General features: G+C 40.2%; 2 protein-coding genes across 3 annotated transcripts in view; one reads left to right on the plus strand and one right to left on the minus strand.

The window, feature by feature from the left end:
• Nucleotides 1-18,429, plus strand: part of spg11 (SPG11 vesicle trafficking associated, spatacsin) — a 142,768-nt gene extending 124,339 nt beyond the window's left edge. For both annotated transcript variants that reach the window (XM_072565333.1, XM_072565332.1), the window contains exons 34-40: nt 3,455-3,588; nt 6,959-7,066; nt 7,811-7,979; nt 9,669-9,745; nt 14,691-14,846; nt 16,812-16,963; nt 18,111-18,429. In XM_072565333.1, coding sequence (XP_072421434.1) covers nt 3,455-3,588; nt 6,959-7,066; nt 7,811-7,979; nt 9,669-9,745; nt 14,691-14,846; nt 16,812-16,963; nt 18,111-18,291 — 977 coding nt within the window. In that variant the 3' untranslated portion in view covers nt 18,292-18,429. The remainder of the gene's footprint in view (nt 1-3,454; nt 3,589-6,958; nt 7,067-7,810; nt 7,980-9,668; nt 9,746-14,690; nt 14,847-16,811; nt 16,964-18,110) is intronic.
• Nucleotides 18,430-19,457: 1,028 nt separating this feature from the next.
• The window catches only part of LOC140469077 (eukaryotic translation initiation factor 3 subunit J-A-like), a 29,567-nt gene continuing 22,543 nt past the window's right edge, over nt 19,458-26,481 (minus strand). The window contains exons 6-8 of the mRNA XM_072565334.1: nt 25,073-25,237; nt 23,761-23,834; nt 19,458-21,708 (exon numbers count right to left, since the gene is read on the minus strand). Of these exons, the coding sequence (XP_072421435.1) occupies nt 21,592-21,708; nt 23,761-23,834; nt 25,073-25,237 (356 nt within the window). The 3' untranslated portion in view covers nt 19,458-21,591. The remainder of the gene's footprint in view (nt 21,709-23,760; nt 23,835-25,072; nt 25,238-26,481) is intronic.

Raw genomic sequence — 26,481 nt, forward strand, 5'->3', positions numbered from 1 at the left:
ATAGGCTGGGGCTATTCTCCCTGAAACGTTGGTGGCTAAGGGGTGACCCGAGAGGTTTATAAAATCATGAGGGACATGGATTAGGTGAATAGCCAAAAGGTCTTTTTCCCAAGGTAGGAGAGTCCAAAACTGGAGCGCATAGGTTGAAAGTGAGAGGGGAAAGATTTAAAAGGGACCTAAGGGACAACCTATTCATGCAGAGAGTGGTGCATGAATGGAATGAGCTGCCGGAGGAAGTGGAGGCTAGTACAATCACAGCATTTAAAAAAAAATCTGGATGTGTACTTGAATAGGAAGGGTTTAAAGGGATATGGGCCAAGTGCTGCCAAATGGGAGTAGATTAATTTAAGATATCTGGTCGGCATGGATGAGTTGAACTGACGAGTCGGTTTCCATGCTGTACATTTCTATGACTCTATAATTCTGTATCTGTGTTGCTGGAGATCAGAAAGCCCAGTTGATGGCTGATTTGTGATGCAGATTGGCAGCAACAACATGGGTCCAATTCCTACATTGGCTAAGGTTCTCATGAATCTGCCACCTTCTCAACCTCATTCCTTGGCTGAGCATGGTGACCTCAGGTTAAACTGTCCACCAGTCGTCTGTGTCTCTGTCTGTGTCTCTGTCTGTGTCTCTGTCTGTGTCTCTGTCTGTGTCTCTGTCTGTGTCTCTGTCTGTGTCTCTGTCTGTGTCTCTGTCTGTGTCTCTGTCTGTGTCTCTCTGTCTGTGTCTCTCTGTCTGTGTCTCTGTCTGTGTCTCTCTGTCTGTGTCTCTCTAATGAGAGAATGGTCATTTGGTCCTTGGAGGCGATAGTGACTTTACTCTTTTCACATGTTGCTACTGTACCTTTATTTCTATGAACTATCCTTCTGGCTACAAGTGAGACTCTGAATCAGATGCCTTTTGAATTCCATGCAAACTACATCTATTTTGTTGCCCTCATTAACTGTGTTAATTTTTAAATAGTCATTTGAACAAATGCAGGTTAATTTTGTCATAAATGATTGTTTCTGAAACTTGTCCCATTACTAAGGTTGAATGGATAGATCTATAATTGCTGGGCTGGGTTTATATAATCTGTTTTAAGCAAGGGTGTCCAGGGTTTGTAATTCTCCAGTCCTTGGGCATCACTCCAAAATCTAAGAAGATCAGTGCCTTTACAATGTCCATTCTCTCCTCTCTCCCGCCTGGAACTATCATGTTCTGGTGCCCTTTCAACTTTAAGTGCAGACAGCTAGTCTTATACCTTCTCTTCATTTAAAGTCTTGCCAGCCTCTGAACTACCACCTCTTTCTCCATGACCTGCGTAGCATTTTCTGCCATGGTAAAAACCGATTAAAAATTATATGCTTAGTATCTCATCCGTGCCCTCTATCTTCATATGTAAATCCCCTTTTTGGTCCCTAATCAGCCCCCTTTTTGCCACCGTTTTCTGATTATAGCTTGATTTAAAAGACCTGAAATTCCCTTTGATATTAGCTGTCTCTCTTCATGGTCTTATTTTTTTTAAACCACCCTCTCAACCTTCTATATTTAGTTTTGTTCTCAATTGTGTTGTGGATCTAGCTTCTGTTAGAGGCATGTTTTTTTTCTCTCTGTCATCTTCCAGGAGGTCAGGATGTGTTTGTCCTATCCTTCCCTTTCAGTCATAAACACCTTGACTGTCTCTTCAACGTTGTCCATTGTTCACCTTACCAATTTTAATTCCAAATTATTTGGCCCATATATGTTCTTATCCCATGGATGTTGTCTTTACCCCCTATTAATATTTTTTCCTCTGGATTGTTCTTTGTTATCATTCAGAGCTGGCCTAAATGTGATGAAATACTGAGCACTATCCTCTAAATGTTCCACCCTAACACTTAACCCCCTTGCTCCACCTTATTCCCAAGAGCCAGTTCCTCTTTTTATTTGAAGGATCAGAATAATACTGTTATAGAAAATTTTCCAGAATACACTCCAGGAACTCATTCCCCATCCCTGTCCTTTTACACTGCTCCAATCCCAGTCTATCTTTTGAGTAATTCCCCATAGGTTTTGCAGCTCACTGCAGTTTCCTTGTAAATGTGTTACTCTGTATCCTTCTCTCTAGGTGGTGGCCTGTAGACTGCACTGAATAATATAGTTGTACCTTCTGTGTTCATTAATTCTGGCGAAATTCTGTCTTCAACACCCCGGGCCATCTTCTCTTTTTCCAAAACTGCCATGATCTACTTGATCATTACCCCACCCCCACCGATCTTTCCTGAACACATTGTATCTAGGAAGATTTAATACCCAGTCTTGCCCTTCAATGTTACGTTACATTGTAGTTTGTGACTGTATTGACCACATTCTGTGCATTTGCATACATGCACCGTAACCTGATTTGGACTTTGTTACTTTTTCCTTTAACTCCGATACCTCCCCTTTTTTTAAAATACCCATTTCCTATTCTGATGATACCTATCTCTCCTTCATTTGTGCATTTTAGATTCCTCTCCGATATTATCTTTTTGTTCCAATTTAGTTTAAACTTTCTTCAACAGCACAAGCAAAATGCTCTATACTGCATTTGATCCAGACCCGGTTTAGATGGGCCCTCTCTGGAATGCTTATCAACTCCACTATTTCAACACCTATCATTTTTCCTCTTCCAGTCTGTCTTGTATGTCTACCAAAGACCACTTGCCCCTCTCAGGTAGCACTCTACAAAAAGCAGTGACGTTTTCCTGGTGCTTAACCAAGATTCAGCCACTAAACCCCTCAGCTTCTACATAGCATGGTTATAGCATAGTCCGAGGAAGTGCAGGTCAGGTGAATTGGCCACTAAATTGCCCATATTGTTCAAGGATGTGTGGGTTAGGTGCATTAGTTAGGGTAAATGTAGAGTAATAGCCCCTGGGTGGGTTACTCTTTGGAGGGTTGATGTGGACTTATTGGGCCGAAGGCCCTGTTTCCACACTGTAGGGATTCTATAACCTCAGAAGGAGGCTATTCACCCCATCTTGTCCAAGCTGGATTTCTGAAGAACTTGTGCTATTGCCTCACCTTTTTCCTGGGACACTTCTCTTCAGGCAATTATTGATGTCCCTTTTTTAATTGTCGCAATTAAATCCACCACTGTCTTGGGCAGCCCACTCCAGACCATAAGCACTTGTAATGTTTAAAAAAAAGTATTCACCGTCTCACCTTTTAGTTCTTCTGCAATCACCTTAAATTGGAGTTGTCAGGATCACAACCCTTCAAGCAATGGGAATAGCTTTGTCATTTATTGCTGTTTTTGGGAGCTGCTTAAATAACAAATAGCGTCTGTGATTTGTGCTTCAGTGGCTAAACTTTCATAGTACATTATTGACTATAAAGTGGTTTAGGAAGTAATGGGTTATGACAGGCACTGTGCAAATGTAAGTTCACGTGTTCTTTTCAATAATGATGTTTGTCTTTGTCTCCTTTTTTTTCATGGTTTCCAAAGCTGTGGAGCTGTTGATTCTAGCACATGACTGCTTTAGCCTGACCTGTCACATGGAGGGGATTAGTCGAGTGTTGCAAGCTGCACGCCACCTCAGTCATAAACACCTCGCACCCAAAGAAGCGTACAGCCTCATGGTATGTGCCTAGGAAACCGCTGCTGTATAAACAAAAGGAAAATCTCAAAACTGATTTAATTCAAGTCTGTCTTTTTCTTTTCTAAAAGTAAGATTTGTCATACTGGAGTAAAGACATGAATTGATTTTGACTTATTTATTGTCGCATGTATTTTGTTCTGATATACAGACACACAGGTTATATAGTGTTGCCACTCTCCGGTACCATCTTAAAACACACAAAAATAAACCGATCCAATAGAATGTAAAGGCAGAAAATTGAAGAAAGTGTGCTCAACTTTACAGTCCTTGTTGTTAAGTGCTCTGCCATAGGCCTTCACCCCACTGCCACCACGAATCCTCGCTGAACCCCTCCATGATCCAAACCCAACTCTACCAGTGGCATGTGTTTGCTTGGGGCCCACACAGATGCCAAGTTCATAGAGAATGAAAGGAGGCCATTTGATCCATTTATACAATGCTGGTGTTGTGAAAAAGTTATCCGATTGGTCTTATCCCTCTGTGCTCTCCCTATCGCTCCTAATTGGTTTTTCATCTTTAGGCATAACATGGTGATTAGGAATTCTTCAAGATGCTTTCCAGCTTCTGGGGAATGTATTGACTACTGGAATATGGAGATTTACTAATTTTGGACAATCCAAAATTGTGTAATTCCTAACACAATGTTTGTCAAAGAAGCTAATGTATTCCTGGATTCTTGCAGCACGTACACGTCCCTTGTCCCTGAATGGTCTTAGTCTCCGTGCACCAAATTTCTTTTAAAACTTTAACAAGTGGAAACTTTATAACCTGCCGTATCAGTAACATAACTGTTACTTTGTGGTTGAGGATATATTAGTTCTTCGTTTGAACTTCCTATACATCAGCTTGATACTTGCATATCTCCCTAGGCACAATGCTGTCTCTGTTCTTGTGCCATGTGCACCTTTTTAAATTCAAAATCTAATATCACCACAGTCTGTTGCTGAGACAACAGAAAGTACTGTTGCATTTCCTTGGAAAGCAATATCCTGAAATGGATCAGCTTTCTTTACTTCCTTCCCAAATCTGTGTTGATGTATGTTTTCACTGAAACAGATGTCATTCGGCTCAGTTAATAACTCTGAGTCCAATGAGGTTTGCGAGTGAAGCACTATCCTAAGAGTTTCAGTACAGGCTTTATACTGACTGCATAATGCAGTACTGAGGGAAGTGCTGATGTTAAAACTGAATCTTAAATTCTGACAAGGACTTCCGCTTGAGAAGTTATGATACAGGAGGTCTGTATCATAATTAGAGTCTCCTATAAACTGGGCTTTATGTACAGCAGCACCAATATCTATCCCTTAAATATACAAGACTGTATTGGGTATCCCACATGATGTTAGGCCATGTTTCTGAGTTCCTTTGAAAGGTTCTAAGCAGTTCACAGCACGATTTGTTTCCAAATAAGAGAACAGGGGAGTGGCAGTGTTTAGAAAACTCAAAATGTAGAATAAATCCACAGAGGTTTAAAGTCCCCATATAAATCATGTTTCATTTTATATATTTGATAACCTTGTGTGTGAATGTAAAGGAAATGCTGTCCGTTACACCAGGCCAAGCAGTGCAAATGATAGAAATTCAAATTGAGGGCAGGGTCTTTTTGGAGAGGCCTTTATGTCTCTGATGTTCATTTTGAACAGTTAACCATCTTAATACCAAGCATTTCCAATACATCAACCATTCTAAATAAATAATTAGTCTCATTACAAATTTGGGAAGTTGCACACACCAGCATTTCAAGAATTGACTGTTCAGTCACTGGGTAATCTCTGATCTAAATAATTTACCTGTGTCGGCCATGACATTTAATGAGATTGATCAACTCATTGAAAATGTAAACCCCTGACAAGGTTACGCAATCTGCCAGCACTCTTTGAAGAAGTAATGAGCAAGTTAGACAAAGGGGAGCCAGTGTATGGGATCGATTTGGATTTCCAGAAGGTGGTGGCGCACAGGAGGCTGCTAAATTCGAGCTCATGATGTTAGGAATCTGATTGAATCTTCCAGAATACTGAATGGCCTGGATAGAGTGGATGTGGAGAAGATGTTTCCACTGGTAGGAGAGACTTAGATCTGAGGGCACAGCCTCAGAGTGAAGGGTCAACCCTTTAGAACTGAGATGAGGAATTTCTTCAGCCATAGTGCGTGAATCTTTGGAATTCATTGCCACAGAAGAAGGTGGAGGCCAAATCTTTGAGCGTACTTAAGCCAGAGATTCTTGATTGGTAAGGGGATCAAGGGTTTTGGGGAGAAGGCAGGAGAATGGGGTTGAGGAACATATCAGTCATAATCAAACGTTGGAGCATACCGGATGGGTCGAATGGCCCAAATCTGCCTTTTTTAAAATTCATTCATGGGATGAGGATGTTGCTGGCTAGGCCAGCATTTATTGCCCATCCTTACTTGTCCAGAGGGCAGTTAAGAATCAACGGCATTGCTGTGGGTCTGAAGTCATGTGTAGGCCAGGCCAGACAGGGATGGCAGTTTCCTTCCCTGAAGGACAGTCAACCAGATGGGTTTGTTTAGACAATTAACAATGGATTCTTTATCATTAGACACTCCCAGATTTTTAATGAATTCAAAATTCCACCATCTGCCATAGAGGAGGGGGGGATTCGAATCTGGGTCCCCAGAATGTTAACTGGGTCTCTGGATTAACAGTCCAGTGACAATATTGCAAGACTATCGCCTCCCCTTTATGGTCTAAATGGTTCTGTGTGTCATCCATTTCACTGACAGTGTGTTTACTTAATGCTGCAGCTTGCCAATTGTCCCTGTCTACTTCAATTGATGTCTTTAAACTTATACATATTTACGGCACAGAAGGGATGCTTTTGGCCTGTTGTGTTCGTGTTGGTCAACAAAGATCTGATTAACGTAATCCCAGTTTCCAACTCGTATAACCCTGGAGGCTATGGCTGATCTCACCCCTGCCTGATCTCCACTTCCTTGCCCACTCTCCATACCCTTTAACCCATTACTAATTAAAAATCTGTGTATCTCCTCCTCAAATTTACTCAATGTCATGGGGGAATGAATTCCACAAATTAAAGATTATGTCAGTCTATTCCAGAAAAGGTCTAACGTTCCTCCCTCAATTCGTGATACTGTAACAAGTCCAGGATTCCAATTCACTGTGTAATGTTTTCAAATGCTTCAATCCTCCATGAATTTCCATATATAGGAAACTATTTCACTGATGAGAAGGTTTTGTGTTCTGATGAACATGTACGTGATTATGTAGAGTTTTCAGTCCATACATGAGTTGTACTTTAATTGAGAGAGAGGTTTAAATGTGCATTATTAAGATAACGAACAGCGGTATGAATATCCTTGTCTCTCCCCAGGTCCGGCTGGTGACTGGCATTGGCCGATACAATGACATGACGTATATATTTGACCTGCTACATGAGAATCATCGGTTTGAAATGCTACTGAGGAAAAATGTTGAATCAGTAAGTGAGGGCTGTCTGGGGAAGTAGACTGGGAAAGTAGTTAAACTGCTTCATCTGTGATTTCCCCTCCCGCTCTGCCACAGCAATTCGTCAAGAATCTTTCTTTTCCCTTCTATAATTTGTGTTCATTGCTATTTTCCTTATTTGTTCTAAGGCACACAGGTTCCGAGTTTAAACACCTCACCCACATAAGGGCACATTTACAGGGTTGGTGATGTCATTCAGGATAGGGACCTTTAGAGTTGTCATTTTCCAGATCAAATGTTCAGCCAGAATTCTGGCCTGTTCAATGGAAGCAGAAAGATAATGGAATTGGTGTTTGGGAATAAATCTAACTTTTCTTAATTTTCTTTGTGGGTGTTTGCAATATTGGCCCTGCTGTATTTATTGTCCATCCCTATTTATCCTGAGCGATATGAATCGCCATGTAACTTTTTAAAACTTTTTTAAAAATGGGTTGAATGTTGTGTTTTGCTCATTCCCAATGCTTTAAGAAGTGGTAAACAACTGCAATTCATGTAGAGATGGTGGAATTTCGACTGGAACCTTGAATTATGATACTAGTGGCATAATCACTGAGCCTGTATAATGGTGTCAAAATGTTGATCAGATCTCGATTTGTAGGGATTGTCCAGTCACTTTGGCGCAACATTGGCTCCCAACAACCTGCTGCCTTGTTTTCGTCTTGTTAACGTTCCTAACGATTTACTCTAATTTTTGAGACACTCTTTTGATGAAATGCAGAATGGAGACCTGAAGACAGCTTTGCTAGATTACATCAAACGTTGTCTCCCTGGGGATAGTGAAAAACACAACATGGTGGCTTTTTGCTTCAGTATGTGTCGTGAGATTGGGGAAAACCACGAGGGTGCAGCCCGTGTACAACTTAAAATCATCGAGTCGCAATCCTGGGGTGAGTAGCCAGTGGGGAAGCTGCTTTGTCTCCTGTTTTTAAAGTTATAATAGTGCATCGAACATCACTGTTTGGACACAATTGGGAAATTATCTCCATGAATGAGCTCAAAATTCTGCTGATCGGATTACAAAGCACTTTCTACCAAGACACTCCTGAGCCATTGTAGTTTTAAAATCTTCCTTGACTTGAAAGTCATTCAGCACAGAAACAGACCCTTTGGGTCCAATTAGTCCATGCTGAACATAATCTCAAACTAAACTTGTCCCATCCATATCCCTTCAAGCTTTTCCTGATCATGTACTTACCCAAATGTCTTTTAAACTTTGTAACTGTGCTCCCATCCACCACTTCCTCAGCAAGTTCATTCCACAAAAATTGTCCCTCATGTCTTAAATCTCTCTCCTCTCTCCTTTAAAAATATGCCCCCAGTCTTGAAATCCCCCATCCTAGGGAAAAGACTCCCACCATTTACCCTATCTACACCCCTCATTACTTTATAAACCTCTATAAGGTTACCTTTCAACCTCCCAGCCTATCCGACCTCTCCTTTTAATTCAAACTCTCCATACCCCCAGTAACATCCTGGTGGATCTCTTCTGAACCCTCTCCAGCTTCACAATGTCCTTTCTGTAACAGGGCGACCCTATTTAAAGGAATCCTTATTGGAGGAAGTGCCCCAGATTCAGAAGGGCACTAGTGCAGACCTTTCGCCATTGAAGGATGGAATGCCACTGGGATTGTGTTGTCCTTTGAACGAGTTCCCTCTGGGGGGAGTGAGTATAGGCTGTGCAGTTAGGCAGCATCACGGAATAATCATTTCCTTTTTTTCTCTTCCTGTGCTGTAACAAACATTCCTTTGTGTATTTGAAAGGGGTTACTGAACCATTGTAATTGGATGTGCACCTGGGTAAATGGAATGCAGTTTGAACTTCCTTAACCAGCACAAACAGTGGGATTCTCCCTGAAGACCTGAGGGTGATTTAAAAAAAATGTATATTCACTCTTGGGACGTAGGCATCACTGGCTGGATTGGCATTTATCGCCCTTTTCTAATTGCCCTTGGGGAAAATGGTGAAATACCTTTTTTAAGCCACTGCAGTTCATTTGCTAAAACAAAACCAAACAGGGGACAGTTTTATAGATGAGGCTCCATCCAGAGAGTCACCTTCTAACCCAGTATTTCTTTCCTGGGAAAACACTGAGCACAAGTGTTTTGAGATTTCCCACCATTATCTGTGCTAGTAGTTTGCATTGGTCTATCCTCTGGAAGCTCAATCACCAAATACTGAGGCTTTTGTGTTCTTACTCTGTGAAGGTGTAGTTTTATTCCAAACCTTAGGAAAATCCTTTTTGGGAATTTGGCTTTTAAATTGGAAATGCTTTGATGGAGTGGAGAAGAGAACTATTTAATGGTGGAAAATGTTGCACAAATAAACTTTGATTCCAGTTGTGTTTTACAGTTTTATCAGTAGAGCAACTGAAGTACTTTTTGAATAATAATTATATTTATTTAGATAATTTGTTCTAACGTTTGCGCAACTGTTGCAAATAAACTGAAGTTTCAGAACCCCTCTGCTTCTGTATAATGTAGAAAAACAACTCCATCTCAATTCTGACGCATGACTTTGAGATTCTCCGAGTCTTGCTGCTTCCACTTTGTTACATTTTCCTGTTTGTCTGTTTCAGAGGTGACTCCTGAGTTGAAGAAATCTCTGGTGAAAGTCTTGAATTTTTTGAAAGATGCTGCTGAGAGCTACTCAAAGGTCTGAATGTTTAGAGCTCAGTTGTGAAGTGTATTTAATATACTGTCTATTGTTGCAAGTAGATGAACATGTTCACATAGTGCCTTGGATTACATTATGAATTGTTTTTGAAGTGCAGAAACTCTGTTTGGAAATGCAATGATAGTTTAACAAGCACCAAGCTGAAAAATCAATTTGTGGTTCTTACTGAGTGTTGAATGTAGATCAGGACAGTAGCAGAACATCCTCTTCCTCTCAGATAATTCTGGCATTTCCATTAAGTCCATCTGAGCGTTAGGTTTAATGTCTCCTCCAAGTAATAGATATTTACAGTGGAAAATTATACTGACATTACATTGTGCAGTGAAACGTGCTACAGGCTGACGTTCAGATCTAGGGATTTAAGGAGACCGCAGAAGATTGAATCCCCTGTATGCCATTGGATCCTAGTTGCAATCATTAGATATTGTTGGCTGTTTTATACTAGAAGTGTCAATGAACACTACTGTTCAAGACTGGATTTATTTGGGAAAACGTTTCTCATGTAAGGTTCATCTTAGTACTTGAGATTTATTTCTTTAAACGAAATGTGCGTACAGAGTTGGGGTGGCATAGTGGTTAGCACTGCTGCCTCTTAGCACCAGGGACCGGGGTTCGTTTCTCTCCTTGGGTGACTGTGTGGAGCTTGCACACACTTGTCTGTGTAGGTTTCCTCTGGGTGCTCTGGTTTCCTCCCACAGTTCAATGATGTGTAAGTTAGGTGGATTGGCCAGTTAGGTTGCCCATAGTGTCCAGGGACGTACAGGCTAGGTGGGTGAGCCACAGGGAATGCAGGGTTACAGAATTGGGGGCGGAAACAGGGAGATTCTGGATGGGATGCTATTCAGAGGGTCAGTGTGGACTCTATGGGCTGAATGGCCTGCTTCCACATTGTAGGGATTTTAAGTGTCTCTCTTCTTCCAGCAAGAGCTCCAATTCCTACATCCCGAAAAACTTCAAAATTGTTGAAATCCTCACTTCGGTCATTTTTTTTTCTCGGCATTACAATGTTGTTGCACATGCAGCAAATTCGGATTTTCTAATACCTACAATTTGCATTTCATGACAAGGCAGCAGTATTATCAAACGCTGCCAGCTATGGAAGGAGACATTAGAGCGAGTGACCAAACGCATGAAACAGTTTGAAGAACAGTTTATACGGAGGATGATGAGAAGGATTGTCGAGCTTAGGCACGAGTTTGCTGTGGGGCACTAATGGCACTGATGAAAATGATGCTGGTGGATGTGGGAGTGGGGTTTTGCTGATTTATGCCTATCCTTTAGGGATGGGCTAGAAGGCAGGAGGTTGGAATGATATTTGGAAAGAAAGTATGTAGCATTCTCTGACCATTACATAATATCATCAGCATAATGGTGGCAATCTGACTACCCATCATCTTAGAATCCAGTTAAACCACTGGAAGGGCAAATATAGGATCTCTCTCCTCTATTCAGACATTTCATGAATGGTTGAAAGGCTCACCACCAGGTAAATCCTAGCAACCTCCCAGTGGTGGTGATGTGGGGGCAGGGAGCTCTGCTTCTTGGACACTTCCTCCTTAGACTGGGCTCCCAGCTGCATTGAGTGCCCACCTTGTCTAAAGTGCCACCTGCTCTCAGGCAGGGTTAGAGGAACATGCAACCTGCAGCATTCTGACCTGTGTGTGGATGGCATTTTAAAAAAGTAACCCTAAGTTTACATTGCAAGGAGTTCTGGGCTTGAAGTCTGACAACTGTCAGAGTGTACAGTGTGTTTTATCATTGCAATTTCTCTCTTCACCCCATTCTAGTTGTGTGATGTCCCCACAGTTCACAAGCCTACAATAGGGACAGTAATGCAGATGTGAAAACAGTTAGTACATTACCCTTCAGAAGTACTTCATTAGCTGCAAGGTACTTTTGAACATTTGAGTTCAGGAAATTCCATGTTCGTGAGAGTTATTTTTAAATCGTGTGGAGGTTTCATGACATTATTAGGAAACTATGGGTTCCAAAATGGATAGAGCCAAATAAAGCTTTTGGTTTGGTTTGTATTTATGTATTATGTAGATGAGGAAGAGCATAAATAGTTTGTTTTACTTTTAAGTCCTGAGAGTGGTTTTGGTTGTCTGGAAATTTATTTACAGGCATGTACATTAGACTTTAAAAGAAAGACTCCCATGAAATGGATACTATAGTGCTTTAGAAACTAGGGTAGGAGTAAACAGTTAGAATGCTGAGTGTCCTACAACACAGAGACAAAAAGCAAACCATCCAGAATATTAGTGAGTGTGCAGGTCTCTTTTAAAGAGAGAAGCTCCCATCAGAGAAATGGCACAGAAGAGCCGTGATGCAGTTTAAAATGTCCCCAAACAGTCAGGGCAGAGGGAAATAAGTCCTAAGTAGTTTTAATGTCATTACGCGAAAGTCTTCAGACACCGAGGGCTGTTTGAGAGAGGTTTAAGGTTCATGTTCACAAATAAGGAGCTGTGCTTTTGACATTTGTTTAAGCATTGTGGGAAGAGGTAATAACTAAAGAAACAGCATTGTTGAATTCAATAATTTGCTGACTAGCCCAATTATAACTTTAATATGGAAGCATATAATGAGTGGAAGAGATACTGGATAAGATAAACAAAATCCTGAAGATTAAAAGTCCAGATCATGAGATGCAAAAACTCTCCTGGTATTCCCAGTTACAGCAATCTAATTTCCATTTCTGTTTATAATCTTAATAAAGAAAAATGTGATCTCTTAGAATGTAACATCTGTTTCTGTTTTCCACTATTGTGTGAGGTGAACTTTGATGCAGCCTCGTGACCATACTCAAAGACTGACCACTTTAGTAAACAAAGTACGAAAATGGAACTTGGGGTCTATTAGACCAGATTTCACTCCAGGATCAGAGTTGTATGGAATCACCATCTGCTACGACCATAACAATTTTGATACACAAATCCATAGATCCACACATCAGAAAGAAAATATTTAATTTTTATGGTATTTGATGGATTCAAACTTGCTAATCCACTAACTGCCTTGTCCTGTTTCTCCAGAAATTGTCACCTAACCTAGTGTAAGCCTGTACCTATCCTAGGAAATGATACACTGAGATTTAATTTAGATATTTTGAAAGCAAACAATTCATTTTAGTATTTGATAATCTTCAGACCTGTTTCTATCTGAATTCTGTGAAGACCCAAGTGACATTTAAGTCTAACATTTGAAGCGATTGTTTAAAGTGAATCTGTATGCTTCTTGAATCACTTATCACTCTGAAACACACTGTTATCCTTCTGATCAGTATCTCTGAGCTTCCTGAATTAAAGACAAGCCGCTGGCTCTTCACTTTATGGCTGCAGCAGTCTACAAGCTAGAAATACTGGAAATAAGTAACAAGACCTTGGAGCACTGTTCGTGACCTCAGGGCATTCTGAAGTGTTATGCAAAGCCATCAAGTACTGGAGCACTATAATGTTGGTCTAAGGATAAATACTTGACAGAACATGGGGAGGAACCTTCCTGCTCCTCTTTGAGATTACACTGTGGGATGTTTCAATGTCTGCAGAGAAGCAGATTTAACATCTCATTAAAAATATACAGAACCTCAAACATCAACCTGAGTTTGGAGGTTGCTCGTGATGAATGCTTTGATTTTGTTTCAAGTCAGAGTATGGTGCTGGAAAAGCACAGCTGGTCAGGCAGCATCCGAGTAGCAGGAGAGTCGACAATTCTGGGACCTTCAACGGAAAGGACTTATGCAGTAACATCAACTCTCCTGCTCCTCGGATACTGCCTGACCGGCTGTGCTTTTCCAGCACCACAATCTGACTCTGATTTCCAGCATCTGTAGTCCTCACTTTCTCCTTTTGATGGGAGTGCAGAAATTAGGCATTAAGTGCTTGAACCCTCACACAAATTTTCCAATGGGCAGTTTGATTCAATTTTAATTCTTCACAGTGAGTGACATCGTTCCATCAGAGCTCTTGTTTATCAGATAACCCGCAATGGAGGTGCCTCAGCAATCTCATTCATTTCGTAGAAGGCATGTACACGGAATTTCGAACTACAGACGGTCAGAACTTCTCTCTTTCTCTCAAGTTATGGTGGGAGATCAGAAATCTCCATGGAAATTCTCCTACTATAGATTAAAACTATTTCCATTGAAGACTTGTGTCCCCTGTGACATCTTTTATTTTCTTGCTGCCTGGAAACAGCTTGTCTAATGTACAAGATGCGGTTTTATTCACATAATGTCCTTTCTGAAAGCAGATGGCTCATTAGGAGACAGGCGAACAATATTGTACTTATTGTAAAGTTCATATGGATTAAAGAAGTAATTCAAGGATCATTGGCTGTGATCATCCAGATTCACATTTTATTTTGTGTACTATTGCATGAGCTTTAAATTGGTAACCTGTTTAATCCAATCAACCGCTTCAGCCATTAGTTGAAACTTTTTCCTGAAAATGACGTCTCGTGAAACTGGTGCCTTTGGTCCATGATGCAACCTTTGTGCATTGTCCTTGGGTTTTACAGTGGGACAGTATTGTCCTTTTAAATTGCTATTAGATGTCTGCCTTTTTTGTTCTGTCTCATTCCTGGTTTAGGGAAGTTCCTCTATGCATCCTTGTGGTGATGATCTGTGGAATTGGTTTAGTGCTGTCCTGATCACCCTTCCAGGCTTATGGATAATTGAAAATGTGGGTCCAGTTATTGAAGTGATTACTTGCATTTGGAAAGCATTCCAAGTCAGCTTGTTAGCTCCTCCCCATTCTGTTAAAAAGATCCAATATCCTGAAGCTTGGCAGGACAGGACCAGGTTGTTGAGCATGATGGTGTCTAATAAGAGATTTCTGAAGCTAAATAATATCTAATTTATGGTTAAAGTACTGAGTTTGAGAATTTAAACAGCTCTCAGATGCCTTCTTCCTCTTCCCCTTCCCAGGACTCGTGTATCCGACGTGCCTCTCAATGTGTGAAACTTGCCAAACTGGTCACTCTGCAGCTCCATCTCCTAAACAACAATCACGATGTGCAATTAATTAACATCCAGAGAAATGATCTGATGCCATGTATCCTCTCCTTGCCGAAGTTCTATCAGGTACTTTGAAAGAATTGTTCCATTGGGCAGTTTCTAAATCTGGTAGCACTCATTCATGGGAGAGTTTTGATAATTGTTTAAAATCATAGATTTGGGTATTTTCATTCTTATGTTTTGAATTTCAGATCTTTTAGATAGCGCCCCCCCCCCCCCCCGAGCTTGTTGGCCCTAGAACCTGAATAAAGCTGTAGGCTAACATATCAGCTATTGAAACTAGGTAATGAATGGTAATCCCATTTCTCTGATAAACCCACAACATCAAATGATGCCAGATACATGTTTTTCTCAAAATCACAAACTTTGTTGGAAGTAGGAAGTCAAAATGGTGTACATGTGGAAGTTCCTACCTGGTCCTTTTTCACAGGCTTGTGGCATGTTAGATGCAGTGAGAGAAAATATCACTTGGAGCTTGTTTTGCAAGAACATCCTCCATCCCCTCAAAAAAAAACACTTTTTAAAAAGTTTTCCATAAGCAGAAATAAATGGCAACATTGGGCCAGATATGGCAGAATTTTCAGCTGATTCTGTTCAGTGGTCCTAGCAGAGATGTTAACCTCTCCTCTCCACTCTCAACACCCTGCCACTGAGAGAACAGAGACATAGCTTCCATTGTGCGTTTGGAAGCTAAGAATGACAAAAAGCAACATTTGAGTGTCTGAAGAAAAATATTCCCTAAGAACATGCTTGCAGTGGTGGAACAGAGTCTGAACAGGCTGCTGGATGTGAGGAAGTGTAGTCATGGTAGTTGTGGGAATATTCATAGAGTCTTCTGCCCAAATGCATAGGGAGAAAAAGGAAGGGGAAGTGTCATAGATGGACTAGGTTAAAATGAGAGAAGAGCAGAAATTGGAAACAAAGTTGATACTTTTTCAGAAGGAGCAGGAAATTGCATGTCTTCAGTGAACTGACACATTATAAAAAGATTGGAGAGAGGGAGCCTGTGAGAGACAGGAACAAGAATAGCCAATAGAAAGACTGGAATAACATCCAGGGACCCAAGCAACAGTTTTTCTTTTATTTAGAGAAAGTGAAATTTGTTCTCATACTTGACCACAGCAGTACTCCTAAGATGTTCTCTCTTCTTAGTTGCGGAATCCCCACCAGCATGTTTGGCAGACCTAAATGCCATCTGATCTATTTTTGCTGTGGTTCTGTTCTGTGCTTCCACTCCCTCATGTGCCTCCCATTGCCCTCAGCAAAAGAAACCCAAAGAACTAGAAATCAGAACCACAAACAGTAGGACTGGCAGCATCTATGGAGAGAAAGCAGAATTAACCTTTCTTCAGAATGGATTTCTGAACAGATGCTGCTAGGCCTGCTGAGTTTTCCAGCAATTTGTTTTTGTCTCACTTTCCACCTCATTATCCTATGTAAATTCTGCCCTAGTTTATCTTTCCAAAATGCAACACCTCACAAGTATCTGAATTAAACTCCATCTGCTGTTCCCCAGCCTACTGGCCCTGTTGATCAAGATCCAGTTGTAATCTTAGACAATGTTCTTCACTGTAAACTACACCACCAATTTTCTAGTAACAACAGATATTCTCTAGGAGTGAAATACTTGTAGATTTAAAAGCTTTCTGTTTTGTGAGATTCACTAAAGAGAATAATGTCTTCAGATTATTAAATGTGTGCTTCCTGTAATGAACAATGTATTCTTTTTCCAGTAAATTAACATTTTACCATCTGGTTGTAGTTTATCTTAATAATCAGTAATGCAAAAGTTTGTAGCCTGGGATAGAATCCCCAGACCATGATTCCTTTTCCTGCTTTCCAGGTTAACTGGTGAAAGATCTCATTTGAAAAGACATTCACAACAAATTCAAGTATCTTACTTCATACTGCCTCTATGTGCAAGTCTGAAGCTATTTTTAATTTAGTTGCAGACAGCCAGATTTTTTATTGATAAATGTGGTGTTTTCTGACAGTGAAATTGTCACTCTCTCCTCTCTTCCTTGGTTGTAGGCTGTCATTGTTGCAGAGGCATATGACTTTGTACCCGATTGGGCAGAGGTGCTATACGAACAGGTTATTGTTCGTGGTGAATTTTCCTACCTAGAGGAGTTTAAGCAACAAAACCATCTACAACAGAGTCTGTTTGAAGAGATTTCGAACAAGTGAGTATACCCTTGCAGCTCCTGCTTGGACTTCACTATATGAAACACCCCTGTGGCCTTGGATGTGCTTAGTGTTGTTTTTGACTCTGTATTCAGTAAAACAAAATGAATAGTTGAACAGGGAACTTTTGAGAATGATGTGGAATTCTCACTGGAGTGCTGGATGAGTGGGAGACAAAACACATCTGTGGCGTGAATGTTACTTGCCACTTAAAGAGACAATCTAACCACCTCACCTTGACATCAAATTGTGTTTGAATTATCTATCACATCCTAGGATTACTATTGACTAGTACTCAACTGGACTCACCCTGTGAAAACAGTGGCTTCACAAACAGGTCAGTGCCAAGTAACTCATTTGCTGTCTCCCTCATCCACAAGGTACAAGCCAGAAGTGTGCTGGAATAATAACTTGTCTGGATGGGTACAGTTTCAATAACACTCCAGAAGCTTGACATCATCCAGGACAAAACAGCCTGCTTGATTGATATCACATCCACTCCCTCTACCACCAATGCTCAGTAGCAGAAACTTACCAAACCATGACCATCTAAACATATACACCAACATCCTGGTTTGAAAATATTGTTTTTTCCTTACTATCACTGGGTAAAAATCCCAGAAATCTCTCCCTAACACCACCTGGAATACAGTTTAAGAAGGCATCTCACTCTCACATTCTCAAGAGCAACTTATAGGTGATAAATAAATGCTCATCCCATGAGAGCATAAGTAGCAGCTCCAAAACTGGGGGTTGGCAAAGAATGGGAGAAAACTATTTATTTTCTCTCCGAACAGGTGGTCAATGAAACAAAAGGTAGTATCTTGGATCCAGTACTGACATAGTACAATTAAACAAATGAGCACTGATAAACATTACAGAGATGCCACAGACCATGTTATGTGCTGTGTCTTTTGACTTCAGTGATTCCTTTTAATGACAAGTAATTTAAGAGGAAAGGAGTTAATGTCTTAGAACTGAATATTTCAAAATGTCAGTGTGAGGTAGTGTTAGACAAAGTTCAAAGTTCAAAAACACGTAGAGCATGACAGTACCTCAGAGACATGGGAAATTAAGTTGAAAGTAGGGTGAGTGATTGAGTGAATTACAAAAATGGAATTTTTTTTCTCTCAAAAACATTTTTAGGTTTAAACGACACAAGGGCCATGATGCTGCAAGTCAGAACATGAAGAAGTTGCTACAGCACTGTGAGAACGTCTACCTGGTTTACAAACTGGCTTATGAGCATAACTTTACTGATGTAGCAAACAAGCTCCTTAAAGAACCTCAGACAAGTTGCTATCTGAATGACATGATTGCCAGTTAGCTGTTTGTACTTAAGTTTACTAATGCTGGAAACTATTAAATATTTGTTTCGATAATTTTTTAAAATTGTAAAAAAAAGTGTAAATACTTTGTAATCTAATTTCTCTCGTCTCTGAAAAAGCAATAAATAATGCATCAAAGTAATCATCTCTACTGAATCTGTAGAATTTCTCATCTTTTGTTGATGTATACAGGATTAGGTACAACCAACATTTTCCAACACATCCTAGAATGTTACCACTTCTGTCAACCTGACTGTGCTTCAGAAATCTGAAGCACAAAGGGATTTGGACTTGGTCCTCGTTCAGGATTCTCTTAAAGAGAAAGTTTACAAGAATGATCCCAGCAACAATATGGGAGCAGTCAAAGACTCTGATGGAGTGAATCTTATTTAACTTATGGCCGCCACAGCATTCTGTGGCAAAGTCATTGACTATACTTATTTAAGACTGATCGGTTCTGTATTAATAAAGGGAAATTAAGGATTATAGGGAGAAGGCAAGAGAATGGGGTTTGAGAAACACTGAATGGTTGAGCTGACAATGGGCTTACTGGCCCAATTTCACTCAAAACTACTTTTTCATTAGAATTTCTTATATATAAATTAAGATTCCATTCCAGAAATGAGTGATTTTGAAACCCAGCCAGGACTATGCAGAATGGAGGTGACAGAATAATTTAATTATTCTGTGCAAGCCTGTTCTGTGGGTAGCACCAAATAATCTGCAGCATTCTGCTCATTCAAAATCATAACTCAATAATATACAAGAGGTTATGAATAACCATGTTTAACACATGTAGATTACTGGCTGATGGTGTGGTCAATGGAGACTGAACAAATTACCTGCAAGCAGTTTTTATAAGTCACAGTAACACCATCTAAATTGGCAGGTGGTTTGTAAAATACAGCACTGGAAATATACTACCCTTCCAAAATGAATTGTAGCAAGCAGCCTGCGACTGGCAATGGTTTTTACATAAATGCCTGTCATCTCTTTAACTCCTGCACAGAACTTAAGTGTAAAATCAAAGATGATGACATATCAGTTAGGGCCATATTTTGTTTTTGAAACACTTGTGAATAGTGGCAATTTTCAAAGTAGGCTTAATCTGCAGGAAAGAAAAAACTACACAATGTATTGGAGGAAAGACAATGCAGAAACTAAATACATTATATTCATTTATTGTCCTAAAACATGGCAAGTGTCCAATTATGTTTACATTAATAAGCTTTCCCAACTAATCAATAGATGAGATGTAAAAATAAGTTACTCATCTATTGTATAAATTGTCCTTTTTGCAGACAAATGAGAAATTGTTTTGTATAATAAATATGAATTTACTGGGAAAGGGAAGGAGATATATATTTAATACAAGAACTATTCCCATTACCTGTGTATGCTCAAGACTGCAGAGTGCCACTACACAATGCAACAGGATGGCAAAAATAATGCATATTTCCAAGCAATTACACTGGGTTGCAACCAAACTCATGATCAATGTAGAATCTGTGCAAAGTGCAGCATTTACTGTACTGATGCCCATTTATGTGCACTTAACAATTTACAAAGGATTGTCCTGAAGTAAAAAGCACATCTTTATGTGTGTTCAGGAAATGTTTTTAAACTAAACTCCCAACCCAATCAAAAAAGTGGTATAAGTGAAAATAAAAAGGCCACAAATTCCTTTCTTCCACTCCAGCAGATTTTTAAAAAGATTCTGCACTTTAGTTCCATTAGTGCAAGTCACTGCCTTCAGGAGGGAGAAATTAATTAGTTGCTCTCACCCTCATTAGCAACACATTGATTCAAAAACACTTCAAGGAGCATTCATCTTTCCCATCCAATACTTTCAACAAAAAAAATGGGCCATTTAGTTTAATGTCAAACTGCTGATGTGACCATTAAATGGGCTGTATTTGTCCATTAGAAAACCCAAGCATGTGATTCTGTTAATAAACAGAAACAGCTGTCCCTCAGATAGTCACCCTTCTTCAGCCAAGACAACAAGGTGGGGGCAGAGGGGGGAGATTGGTGTCAGCCAATTCCATTGGATTCTATCCACACCAACTGTCCACATGCATGAGTAGGTCCTCTCTAGAGTCCTACTTTGACCAGTTAGAGATCATTCACTCTTAAAAAGATTTGCCTTATAGAGTTTCTCACAGCCTCGAATTATGGCAAAGTGCCTTTTATAGCTCAAAGCATTTCTGACATACTGAAGAGGAAACACAGCAGTCAATTTCTACACAGCAAACCCTAACACACACAGGTGTTTGTGATGTTGGCTCAAAGTCGAATATGGAGAACCTCTGTACTGTTAGAATAAAAAGTAAATGTCATTCTATCACCCAAGAGTAGGTGGGCCTCGATCAGGATCTCAGCAAAAAGATTACTCTTGAATATAGATTCAATTATCTATCCAACATGAGCCATAACAGTACTGTGTATACTGGAGGCTGGATCAAACATCTACAATGGCTACTGATTGTGAAATCCTTAAGCTCAACCTGCAGTTCACCATACAAAACAGTGACATGCAGGGACCTCCTACTCTAAATAACTAGTCTCTTAAATCCTGCCTCTCCTTTCCCTCAGTAGGCTTAAACCATGGCACTTTTAATAAACTTTAAAATTGGTTAACTGCACTTGGAGATTGGTTTTAAGTTGGGAGAAGGAAAATAATAAAATGAATGAGCATTCAGGCTCACCCCTGGTGTGGTCACATGAACAATGACACAGGAAAGTCACATGCCCAGCACCTTATGGTCCCAATTCAGGGACCATGTGAATATTGAGATTTTGTTTAAGGCGGACTGACCCAGCAACCAAAAGCATAACATCAGCACAAAATCAGGATGTCTATTTAGTCCATTTTAGTTTCCAAAGAAAGGAAAAAGCAGGCATATTCAAAAAATTTTAAAAATAGTAATCTTACTTTGCAATTTTACTGTATCACAATAAACGTGATATTACATCAGCTCAGGTCAGAATCTAGATGCTGAGGCATGGACACTGCAAGACTTCATATTTTTTCAAATATATATTGCTCGCTCCTGAACTCAGCCTGCACCACACACACATCCCCACTCCCTCCCAAATCCATGCGGCTGCTTTGTCCACATAGTGTCACTCAAGCAACAATGTATAATTATGGTACCAGTAACAAAATTTGGTGTTATCATTGGCATCTGTAGTCCTAGCCGATTCCATAACAATAGAAGGTTCTGTGCAGCTCAAGAAGAAACCAGGAGGTTGTCTGCAAAAAACATGCTGGAAGAAGCCTGGGTCACAGGACACTATCACATGAAGTCATCATAATCCTGCGTGTAACCATAGTCATCAAGATCATCTTTCAGATTTGCTTTAAATCCACCTGCAAGCACGGGGGCCTTTTTCTTCTTTTTGTTTTTGCTTTGCTAAAAGGTCAAAGAAATTAGAAGTCAAAAGTCTGTTCACAAGCAAAATGTCCAGAACAACTTTCATTAAAGCTACTAAACTGTCCCAAGATACTTCACAAGAGGGATGTTGGACAAAAATTAACTGTCAAATGACAGCTGGTCAAGTACTTGGTCAGAGAGAAATGTAATAAAGCATCTTCCGGGGTGTTGGGGGCAGCAGGTGGAAAGGTTAAGGGAGTGAATTCTAGCTGAAGGCATGGCTATGAATGATTAGGCAATTAAACGTTGGAGTGGTGGAAGTTTAGAAATAGTTTCCAAAAGCTTCAGGTTTCAAGGAGGTTACTGAATTTAGATTAGATTAGATTCCCGACAGTGTGAAAACGGGCCCTTCAGCCCAACCAGTCCACACCGACTCTCCGAAGAGTAACCCACCCAGACCCATCTCCCTCTGACTAATGCACCTAACACTACAGGCAATTTAGCATGGCCAATTCACCTGACCTGCACATCTTTGGACTGTGGGAGGAAACCCACACAGATATGGGGAGAATGTGCAAACTCCACACAGTCGCCCGAGGCAGGAATCGAACCTGGGACCCTGGTGCTGTGAGGCAGCAGTACTAGCCACTGAGCCACCGCACTGCCTTTTAGGGGGAGGCAATGCCAAAAGTTATTTCAGCAGAAAAATGAAAATTTTAAGTGAAGTACTGTTGGGCCAGGAGCCAATATAAATGAGTGAGTACATCAATTCTGGGTGAACAGGACTAGGTGTTAAAGATTCAGGAGATTAATTTGAATTAATATGATGTCCCACCCTAAAGACAATGTCAAAACCATAAACTTTAGGGTCCCAAACAGCTAGTTATTGGAGTCATCATGGCACAGTTGGTTAAAAGGCCACTTATAATTGGAAAGCACAGAATAGTAACACAAAACAAACCAAATCAGGCAACCGAAAGGAGAGAGGAATTCAAAAAGATCACAAAGAAATGGCACTGAGTAAACTGTTGCAGCCACATACTGATAAAATGCCTAAATCCTGGTGGATCTATCCCAGGGTCTTTAAAGAAGTGGCCTGTGAGAGAGTTCACATATTAGTTTTAATTTTCCAAAACTTCCTTGATTCAGGGAAGGTCCCATTAGATAGGATTGCAAATATAATGCCTTTATTTAAAAAGGGAGAATGAAAGCAGGATACTACAGGCTAAACAGCTTAACATCTATCACAGGGGAAATGTCAGATGTGAGGATGGAAGATGTTGTAGCAGGGCACTTGGATAAGTTTAAGGTAATTAGAGGTAACAGTTTAGTCAAAGGGAAATCATGTTGACCACCTATTCTACTGGAGTTCTTTACGGAAGATTACATAAATAAAGAATATCTGGTTGGCATGGACGAGTTGGACCCAAGTGTCTGCTTCCATGCTGTTGATTTTCATGACTCTAAGTCTCTACAATTTGACTAGAACTCACTACCAACTTCTTTACAGTTGAGGGAGCTACCCATTGTGCAAAATGTAACGTGGCTCTAGTTACTGCCCAAATTATGTTTTGTAAATACTTCGCACTGGGCCTGTATTTCCTGGAGAATAGAAGAGTGAGAGGAAGATTAAAACATTAAATTCTGACATGGCTGGACAGAACGTATGCAGGGATGACATTCATGCTGTCAGGGTGGGAGCATTGCAGAAGGAGGCCGAGGAGACAAGGAGAAATCTCTTCACTCAAAGGGGGCTGACTATGTAAAACACTTGTCACAGAAGGCTATGGAGGCCAAGTCACTGAAACATTTCAGAAAGAAACAGATTTCTAGAGGCTGAAAGGGTCAAGAGATATGGGGAGATTAGAGCGTGGGAGGATCAGCCATGATCATCTCATACAGCAGAACTGACTTGGGGGGTTAAATGGCCCACTCCTGTTTTCTGTTGCGATAAATTCCTTGCACTTACTTTTAACAAATACACCACTTTATATCCTAGTCAATTTTTGATGAGGGGGGGCGGGGGGGGGGAAAGAAGGAGGCGGCGGTGGCGGTGAAGGAGAGAGGACGACCCCCAGGGTGTCTCCTTACCTTCTCTTGTTTCATCTTTTCACTACACAGTGATGTCAAAGAGTTGTTCAGCTTTTTCAAATCGTCAACTTCCACTGCAAGAGAGGTCACAGAGCTAAGTTCCTCCAGCTACCACAGCCAGAACATAAATGGTTGAAAAACTATAGCAATGAACAACAGAGTTTCAACACCACATTCAAAAAATAACAGCCTGATGAAATCCAGTCAGAGAGAATGCACACAGCCAGAACTGCACCCCAAGCCTCAATGAGAGAAATACTTTTGCACATGTTGCTTCAAGGGAGGGGGATTATGATTGGGATTGGATTTTGCATCTAGACCTTTAGGAAGAAATTCTCCAGGTTAAGTCTGTTCTGCACAGAGCAGAGTAGCCTCAAGTTAATCCAAGCTCCGAGTGAGAAATATGCTTATTCAACACCAACAACCTAGAGGTGCAAATCTCTGCTGCTTGGTCTTTTTGAAGTTGTTTTCAGTTTCTCAAGTCCAACAATGTCCCAGATAGGGATCCACTTTTTGACATTCCTACGACATACAAATGGGTTTTTAAATAATTCAGTACTTAATAAAATCAAAACAAGAGTTTTCAATAAAATCAAAATTTTCAAATGCACTAATTCACTAAGGGGACCCAGAGAGTGGGACACACCAATAAGTGCAGATTCTTTAAGTTTCAGATAATCTTGTAAACTTGCAAAATGCTGGAAAGGAAACAGAAGGCTGGCTATCAGTGTGGGGTAAATTGGTGTCAATCCCCACACTGTCAGCAAACATTTAGAAAGGACAACTAATCTTTACAAGATTACAAAATGATTTGACAAATATATTTGGGATGTCCAAAACTAGGGCCCACAATTATAAAATAATTGTTAATAAATTTAAAAGGGATTTCAGACAAAACCTCTATCCAGTTAAAGTAAACAGCAGTGATGCAGTTAAAGGGTAAACAAACAGAATGAAGAGAATGGAAGGTAATTCGAGGATGAGATGGAGAGTTCAGTGTTTCTCTTCGATACTTTCATGGTGACTTCTATACAGTCACCAGTGAGGCCTGTGTGGAGAGCACACTCTGGCAATGACAAGGCTGAATGACACACCGCTGTACTGTCTGCAAACTGCAATTAATCTAATTTACATTCAAGCTTTCTGGATTCTGGCAACACAGAGATACAGAGGGGAAAGAAAACCCCTACCTCTGTGGGATGATGAGTAACTCAGTTAGGAGATTCTGGTAGTGAACTGACTGGATCCTGCTAAAGGCCAATTCAGATAAGACAAGCAAAATAATTAATGCACTTGCAAAGGATCAACTTACATGAAATGCTAATATCTCGAAGTAAGGTCTCTAAGAAGTCTACGTAATGCACAGACTTTTCAAACTGCGTAATTTTTTCTTTCAAAAGCTTTCCAAATTCTGTAAAGTCTTCTTTAGTGGTTGGGTACATGGAGTCGATTCCAAGCTGTGATACATTATTGATGCCTGCAAGGTGACATTCAACAAAAGTTTAATCACTTCAGATAAGCCTCCAAATTCCTGTACCATACACACCCATGCCAAGTGAGCCCATCATTTGTACCCACTGTGGAGAGTGAACAACTGCAAAGTAAAACCTGTGTGTGTAACCAACTTTGTAGCAAAGTACGTTATCCAAATATTTGTGGTTTGAACTTCTAGCGTGATCACACATGCAACAGAAATCAGCATTTGCAACCACTTCAGGGCATCAAAAACAATTTTCAGCCATAAAACTGAATTCTGCAATCAATGGAAAATTATCAGTTGATTTGATTTAATCAATGCCCTATTGTTTGCAAACAAGTTATGATTTTAAAATACATCTTCAATCAACTTCCTTTAGCTTTGAGACTAAGGCTAGGTATTAGAGTGAGGCTGCCCAAATTCAACTGCGAAGACAACAGCAATGCTTTGTTTTGCTTGTTTAAAGTAATTCATTTGTTAACCAGGTCAGTAGATTACACCACCACCCTGATGAACAGAAGGGGAGCAGGAGGTCATTTGATTCCTTGAGGCTGCTCTGCCAATTTATAAGATCGTGACTGATTTATCTCAACTTCACATTGTCACCCAGATCCCTAGATTCTTTAGTGCCCAAATATCCATGATTGTTGCCTCTGATATAGACAGCGACCGAACAGAGAATCAAGGATTTATAACACAATGGAGAAATGTTATGGCTAATCCCCTAGATCAAGACATGAGAGCAGGAAAATGGATATACCCAGCACAAAGTAGTCGCAGGTACTAAAACCTTACAACATTACTCGTTCACATTAATTCTAGCAATAATTGTTCTGGATAATAGCTTTCCTTTGGTCATATTTCAACTGCTCACTGGTGAATATCCCACATTTCATTCCTTCCCCTCCATCTGACATTATTCCAACATCTGGATTCAAAGCTGTGTGTAACACTTCCCTGGAGAGGTTGCAGTTTCAGCAAACAGCACAATCAATTCAGCTGGATTTACAGGAGGGAAGAGTTCATGCCTCATTCACTTAACTGGCTGGTATAATTGCAGTAAAATACACCAACATATAACCACCAGGGGTTTAATATTCTCAAGTTAATTTCTCTGAGAATTAAGGAAACTATAGTAGAGCTTGTCATAAATTATTCACAGATTTAACATGACCCAGCATCAAGTAGTGTAAATCTGGTTATGGTCAGAGCACTCAAATGGGTCCACATATAAAGGCAGGTCT

This window comes from Chiloscyllium punctatum, chromosome 48 (assembly GCF_047496795.1).
Source record: "Chiloscyllium punctatum isolate Juve2018m chromosome 48, sChiPun1.3, whole genome shotgun sequence".
Classification (NCBI taxonomy): domain Eukaryota; kingdom Metazoa; phylum Chordata; class Chondrichthyes; order Orectolobiformes; family Hemiscylliidae; genus Chiloscyllium; species Chiloscyllium punctatum.